The sequence below is a fragment of the Hippocampus comes genome, unplaced genomic scaffold (genome assembly GCF_001891065.2).
Source record: "Hippocampus comes isolate QL1 unplaced genomic scaffold, H_comes_QL1_v1.1 scaffold271, whole genome shotgun sequence".
NCBI lineage: Eukaryota > Metazoa > Chordata > Actinopteri > Syngnathiformes > Syngnathidae > Hippocampus > Hippocampus comes.
In genome coordinates, this window is record NW_017805830.1 from 80,054 (window position 1) to 88,108 (window position 8,055).

Here is an 8,055-nt window from a genome sequence, read left to right on the forward strand (position 1 = left end):
CTTTTGACAAGATGTGGCAGTTAATTTTTCTGTAGTATTGCTATCGTCACAATAATAAAAGACTGACAATTTACACCAACAGATATAATTTGCTCTGACCTGAGTCAAATCAAATGCCAAAAAAGAAGATGCTATATGTATGACAGGGTAATCCTAACAATATAACTGCTGTTATTTAAAATGTCAATTTAATGTAAATTTTACATAAATGCATTGACTGTGTTGTTTATACTTGACTTCAAACACAAATGTTAAAATAATATTTGGTGGGAGATGGGAATTTGAAATATTTTAATTGTGTGTGATTTATTGTTTATACATTTCTATGAGGGATTTTCAATGGATTTTTAGTGGGTTTTGTTGTTTTTTTCCACACAAACACACGCAAATGGTGGGGAAACACGAAACGTTCTGCAAAAATACTAAGTTTCCAGCCATATATTTTTGCTTGAAAAAATGTTTGTGTTGGACTTTTTTCCCCCAGTCAGAATTTGGGATCAGAGGGCTGAATCCATGTGCTTGTTCCCACTCTCCGTGACTCATGAAGTGAAAATATCCTCCATGACCGTGTACGAATGCACGGTTTGATAGGTCCAATATTTTTTCATTTTCAGCTTTTGTGCACACGTGCATTTTTTGTCAGAATCCAACACAATCTTTCATAGGTGAGGTCCTATGACACCGGTGTCTGTTGACCATAATCTTCTGAGAGAATCTGTCTCCACACACTGAGCAGGCAAAAGGTTTCTCGCTACTGTGCATCGTTCTTGTGTGTTGAGTCAAATTACTTCTTTGAGAGAATCTTTTATCACAAACTGAGCAAGCAAAAGGTTTCTCACCGGAGTGGGTTCTTGCGTGACTTATTAAGTATCCTTTGCAAGAGAATTTTTGACCACAAACAGAACAGGCAAAGAGTTTCTCTTCCAAGTGTATATGTGTGTGAATGTTCAAGTTTCCCTTCTGAGTGAATCTTTGACTACAAACTGTGCAGGCAAAAGGTTTGTCACCAGTGTGTGTCCTTGAATGCCTTTTTAAGGTCACGTTCCGAGAGAACCTTTGACTACAAAGTGAACAGGCAAAAGGTTTCTCTCCAGTGTGTATTCTTATGTGTGAAGTTAAGCTTCCCTTCAAAGTGAATCTTTGGCCACAAACTGAACAGACAAAAGGTTTCTCCCCAGTGTGGGTTCTGGCGTGACGTTTTATGGTTGCCTTCTGAGAGAATCTTTGGCCACAAACTGAGCAGGCAAAAGGTTTTTCGCCAGTGTGGGTTTTGGTGTGTCTTTTTAAATTACGCGTTTGTGAGAATCTTTGACCACAAACTGAGCAGGCAAAAGGCTTCTCTCCGGTGTGTGTTGTCATGTGTTGTTTCAAACGGCTCTTAAAAGTAAAAGTTTTCCCACACTGAGAACATTTCCAGTCTTTGTTGTCCGTGTGATATGTCATATCACCTTCAGGTTCATTGTCAGGAAAATTATCATCATTTTCAGCATCACTTTCAGATACTGGTGGGAGCAGGCTGTGTGCTTGTGATCCTTCACATCCGTCTGCATCACCTTCTGCGGACATTTGTTGACTTGAATTGCTGCTTGGAGGCGCCACCCCTTTGCGAGCTTCACTTTGACCTTCATCTTCGCTCTTCAAAATCACACCTGTTGCATGCAGTTTGCAGATTTCACTCTCCTGCTTTTCCTCTTTAATATCATGGGCCTGTTCTTCCTCTTTCATATAAGGGTGCTCTGACTCGTCTTCCTCTTTTTTAAGATAAGGGTTTTTCTGCTCCTCTTCCTCTTTTAATTGAGGGACCTTTTCATCCTCCTCTTCCTCTTTCACGCCAGGTTGCTCTGGGTACTGCCATGCAGGACCAACATCCTCACTGATGTCTGCAAGACCCAAGAAGACAAACACATGCGTTATTCTGGTTTAGATTTATAATGAAGCTTCACAGGAGAGCCAGATGAGTTACTGCTTATTGTTTAGTATGAGCAAATTCAAGTACTGATGCATTTTCGGGGGAGCCTATCCTTTATGTCCTGTATTATAACATTAAATTGATCTGATCGTGAGGCTCTCCGGTGGAATAGACAGGCCTGGGGGAAACATGGAATAACACCTTGAACATCAACTAGCTTCTAACCGGGATGGGAATGACTGCTTAGGGTCCCAGCTATGCGTCGAATAGCATCCACTGCCTTGCGGGTGGCTTAGAATATCCCATGGCGAAGTGAGTCAACCTCAAAAAGAAAATCCATCGAGGTAGCTCCCTAAGGCAGTCTGGTCCCTATTTTCAAACCCTGTTCGAACATTTTAACGCGTTTTTTGGGACCCATACACTAAATGTGCTCAGAGCTGTATGGCAATGAAAACCTTGCCTAAACAAAAGCCCTTGACCAGATTGACAGCCTGTCTGTCATTCCTGAACTGGATGTCACTGCCACCAATTGAGAATTTTCTAATGCCACCAAAGGCATCTCCTTGGGAAAAGCACCAGGTAAGGTTGGCATCACAGCTGAGGTTTTTCATCGTGGCAGGGAGCAGAGCAGTTCAGGTCTCTCCGCCAACTCCTGTGCAAGTGCTAGGAGGAGGGAGCTGTTCTACAAGAGAGAGACTGCAATCACAACCATATACGAGAACAAGGGGAGCAATTGCTGCAACTCTCTCTAAAAGCTAAAAGCTCTCCTCTGCCTTGCTGGCAAGCTGTTCATCTTCTCCTTCCCCAATAACATGCACGGTATGGTCAAATTTGACGGCGATATATCTGATGCTTTCAACATTGGGAGCGGCATCACACAGGGCTCTGTCTTGACCGCACCAATTTTGGGGGGATTTTTTTCCCCTGCTGCTCTCTAGCATGCTTTCAAAATTTCAAACGATGACATCCTGCTCTGGTCCAGGAAGTGGATCGAGTTCAGTTCCTGATTGAAGCGGCAACGAAACTCAATAGAGGCAGATTGTGCTGCCATCCCATGGGCCACAGTGCCATCCTCCTCACCTCTTCCACCTCCCCCCTTCTCCAGTCCGCCCAACCTCGCCAGTCACAACAGATGCTCCTCGCTGTCCAATTAAAGTTACACTGTTGCAATTTTATGATCGTGCTCGCTTAGTGAGCCCAATTTTGTCGGTTATTATGCTCGCTGGTCTCTCAAGGCAGCAAATTGTGGTATCATTTAGATTTCATTTGCACAGCTGACTCCATTATTGAGGTGAAAAAAAAATACATGGCCTGATGACCCTCTGCAATATTGGGACGAGCAACATGCAGTAGGGTTATTTTCAGATTCTCTCTTTCTTTCTTTCTCTCAAAAAAAGAAAGAAACAGACTGAGCCCAAAAACTGTGAAAAAACTTCTGTTTTTGAAGCAAAATGAATAAGATTTTTTTTTTTTTATCCTTCGACAAAACAGACTCAATTACTGCATTTTCCTCCACATTTTCCAAGTCAATTTCATGTCAGAATGAATGTAATCCTAATCAAAATTTTGCACAAAACCTCTTCCTTGCATGCCGGTGATGTCCACTTGGTGGTGCCAGAGGGGATTGAACCACATTTAAAGCTTCGACGCATGAGTAAAACCAATTGCATGGAAAGCTTCAAGGAGCTTCATCTCACCATCACTAAAACTCTAGAGAATCCAGTGTTCCCTCACTTTTCGCAGGTCATAAATTCCAATCACCCCTGCAATCAAAGAATTTACGCAATATAGGGGTTCACTTTTTTTTTAATTACGTTCCGAACCCCCAACACACATACACAAACGGTTCCTACCCCTTTAAATACAAACGTAACTTTTAAAATGCAAACCAAAGAATGAATACCAAACTGGAAGCTGTCAGCTGAGCATGCTCTGCCCGATCACGAGCAAACGAGGATGATATAACGTTGGCTTATAACTATGTTAAAAGTTTTTATTTTGATCCTAAAATGGCTGAGCGTAACCAGAATCCTGCATCACATTGTAGCCAAAGGTACAATTCTGCTGGTTTAATGTGCCATCTACATCCTTGCTGTTGTTTCGCAAGGCAAAATTTTGTGGCCATTGCTGCTGCTTCTTTACTCCATCGTTTTCTTCTGCGCGGCAATTTGAATATCCCGATTTAAATGGTGACGCGCGGACTGGCGCCATTTCCACTTGTTACTTTGTATTGTCAATAAAACACCTGATACTGATGTCACTCACCACTGGAATGAAGCAGTTGGCTTCCGCTACAGGCTCCAAAGGTGTTCTGCTCCGCTGCGTCTAAGTTTCGCCGTGATTGTTTACCACTCTTTGTGTATTCTCGCGACGGATGGGAAGATCGATACCAAAATAATTTTTCAATCCAGAGTGCTATATTTTAAGTATCGAGCCTTAAGATAAATTATCAATGTCTGGAATTCATCTATTTTGTGAATCTCTATTTTTTAGTGTATATTTTTCTGCATACAAACAATTTTTTCCGACCCATAAGCACCAGCGTCTCCTCACGCCCATTCTTACGTCCCAAACCCACGCCAACCATGCTCTTCCTCTCCCCTTCCCCAACATAAACATGGAAGCATGCCGGTACACTCGACAATGGCAGCTTCCCATAGAGAGACAGACTGTGAACGGCAAAACACACTTTGCGATGAGAAACATATATTTACCTATCGCTAGCTTTAATTTTTTTATTACATTGATTTAGCTATTTGACACCACGCCATATAACACAATGTGGCTTGAACTGACTGCGATGATATGCCGCTCGCGCCGCGCTTGAAATTAAATGAAGACATTAAGGAAATGCTTTGAAGATCTTTGCTGTTTACGTTCACCTCAAACACTTTGAGATCGGAACTGGGACAATTGGAGTGAAAAAAATCCACCTTCCCACCTTCCTCGAATGAAGCACAAGCAAAGCAATGCTGCTGCTAGTAGATAACTAATATGTCATCTTACAAATAAAGAAGTTTGCACTGTTGAATATTCTTTGTAATAGAATGCTATAGATTTTATTGGTGAAAAACAACATGCATCCCCTCAACCTCCTTGCAAAAAAAGAAAAAAAAAGTAAAACAACCACTGTACTGCCTCTATTTTATCATACTGAAGCACTTAACTGTGAGTCTCCATTGGCTTTACTAATTTATATTTTTAAACATGATGACAACTCAGCCCTCATTCCTGCCAGCGCTAATCCAATGGCACAGCCCCAATTAGTAAACTACTTATAGCAAAGACACCAAAGTTGGTATTTACTGTAAAACTAAACACACAACAAAAGTAATTTCATGTGTTGCATATTTAAACACAACGGATGCTTTGTTTTGAAAACTTCAGTAGCGCTAATGTTAAAGTCAATGGTGAAAGCTGTACAAATGTTAATGCTAAGGACAGACATTTCTCTCAGTCTTTCTGACAGATTTCTCCTGGCCAGTTAAGTACAACAGTATAGTATGTGTCAAACTCAAGGTCCGCGAGCCAGATCCGACCCGCCACTTTATGTGGCCAATCTGTATCGACCTCGTGATTCTCACCACAATACCAAAATTGCAAATGGTTTTCGTTTTTAAAATGCCATCTACCGTTATTTTGCAGGGAATCGCGAGAAAAATACAAGTACAAATACTGCGGCGGTTAAAATGTGCCAGCTCATGGCGAAGTGCGTCGAGCAGTCGCTCCCAAGGTGCTGCTTTATTGGTTACATCATGGATTCAACCAATAGGAGCCGTCTACGGCAAAATAACGCTCGACGGAGAGTTGCAGGTAGCGGCAAAATAACATACCTGTCAACTCATACGGTTTAGCCATAGTTCATACGGATTTTGTGGTGAATGTTACATATATGGCCGAATCGCACAAATCATACGGATTCTGAAAATTTCCGTTTTTTTTTTTTCACCTAACAGGTAGTTCCGTTTGCTTTTGCCCAGAATGGTGCTAGTCTACTCGAATGCTTTCATTTCCGGTAACTTTCCAGTAAATCACGTGGGTTTTTTTCTGCCGTTATTTTGACATATAAAATGCTTTGGTATGTTATAAGGATTTTTTGCTCTTTATAAGGATTTTTTTGGTAGTTTATACAGGTTGGCGCTCTGAAAAGTTGACCGGTATGAAATAACCAATGCCCTTTTCAAACCACTGGACAATGTGGCCCGTGACAAAAATGAGTCTGACGGTCCTTGTATAATGAATGCTGAAATTATGGCTTTTAGTTTTGGTGGTGTGCCATCCAAAGGTTTTATGTGGCCTCATCTGGCTACCCTTATTTAAGGAAAATCTGGAGGTGCCACTGAGACACACGGCATATGAATACTGTTAAAAACAAACTAAACAAACTGAAAGCACATCCTGACCAAAGTGAGCGTAAGTGACCAAACCTGCTTCGTGTTGAACAATTCCTGGCTGCATTTTGACAACGGTGTCCAGTAGTTGACGTGGTCGATCGTTCTCCACTTATAGGCCACAAAGTTTCACTCGTATTCTGCACTTGTTGCGCAAATTTTCACACGACAATCATGTCTCGTGTCCACTGAGCAAAGTGGTGATTTCAAACGCGTCCTTGTTAGCCTTTAGCAAGCTAAGCTAATCAAGGCCGAGAAGCTCCAACGCGCACCGAGACGATTTTAACAAGACTCGAATGTTTAACGTAAGATGCTTAGTCCATAAAAGCAACGACAGACGCCTTGTGTTGAGGCTTGAGTATCTTTCAGACAAATTCAAGAAAATGCAGTGCTACGCGTGGAAGCGCGTCGTGGTAGTGCGGTCAAGACAGCCTTCACTAGCAAAATTTAAATCCAGTGAGCCGCTACTGAGGTTGTGAAGACTGTGCTAGTGATGTGTCGTTCGCGAACGAACCGGCTCTTAGAGACGGCTCTTTGAAGTGAACGACGGGAGCCGGCTCCTAATTGGGAGCCGCTCCAAATAGGAGCCGACTTTTTTTTCTCTCCCCCCCCCCCCATCCCCACCCAAGAGGGAGGGGAGGTTTACACTCACACTGCAGCGTCGAGAAGGGGGAGGAGTTAGAGATACACACACAGCAGCACACTGTGAGCAGCACACGAACAGGAGAGACAGGGAGACGAGAGAAAGCTCGATAGCGCTACAGAGAAAAAAACAACACGGTGGAAAGTGGAAAGGTGAGAAAATGGATAGGAAAAGCAGTGAAATTTGGACTCATTTGTTTGTTTGTTTGTTTGTTTATTGAACATATATAAAACATACAATAACAGATGACAAAATGCAAACAAAAATTATGAAAGGAAAATAAAAGTAAGTAATACAAACATCATCACAGTTATATGTTCAAAGGAGTAGGGAGAAGTATACAACTTATCTAGTCCTACCCCTTGTTGTGCAATAATGTATATTGATCATTTCCAATACCAAAGAAAAGGAAGAAATCTACATTTCATCAAATACTTTTACCCTTTGTGTACTATACTTATCGATTGACACACCTTTCGGTTTGTATATATATATTGTTCTTTCTACTTTTTATATCAAATGACTCATATTCATTATATATACTGCATTTCTTGAATACATTCAATAAGTTGTTCAAAATCCAGAACAAGAACAAACCACAGTATTACTATATTTTATAAGGACCAGAATGTAAAATTTATCTTCTTAACTTTGTTTTATGTAGTTTTTTTTGTACTAATCTTTTAAATTTGTTTTTGAACTCGTCCAACGATTTACTCATTTTCAGATCCATCTCAAGCTTATTCCACAGATTAACTCCTATTACTGATACACACCTTTGCTTGATGTTTGTTCTTGTTCTGGATTTTTTGTATTGATTAATACCTCTTAGATTATAACAACTATCTCTGATTTCAAAAAGCTTCTGGATATTTTGACAAAGGAGATTGTTATGTGCTTTATACATTAATTGGGCAATTTTGAAGTCAACCAGGTCATAGAATTTCATTGTATTTGATTTGATGAATAGTGGATTTGTGGGTTCGATATATTTAGACCAATTGATTATTCTGATTGCTTTTTTCTGTAGTTTTAAGACAGGGAGTGTGTTTGATTTACAGGCGTTACCCCATATTACCACACAGTAGGTCATATATGGGAGTAATAATGAG

At 40.9% G+C, this 8,055-nt stretch overlaps 1 protein-coding gene across 1 annotated transcript; it reads right to left on the reverse strand.

Moving 5' to 3' along the window:
• Positions 1-366: 366 nt before the first annotated feature.
• On the reverse strand, positions 367-6,782 carry LOC109526292 (zinc finger protein OZF-like). The gene is made up of 2 exons (XM_019887485.1): positions 6,337-6,782; positions 367-1,880 (listed from the first exon to the last, which is right to left on the reverse strand). The coding sequence occupies exons 1-2, from the start codon at positions 6,365-6,367 to the stop codon at positions 640-642; spliced, it is 1,272 nt and encodes a 423-aa protein (XP_019743044.1). The 5' UTR covers positions 6,368-6,782; the 3' UTR covers positions 367-639.
• Between the last annotated feature and the right edge of the window lie 1,273 nt (positions 6,783-8,055).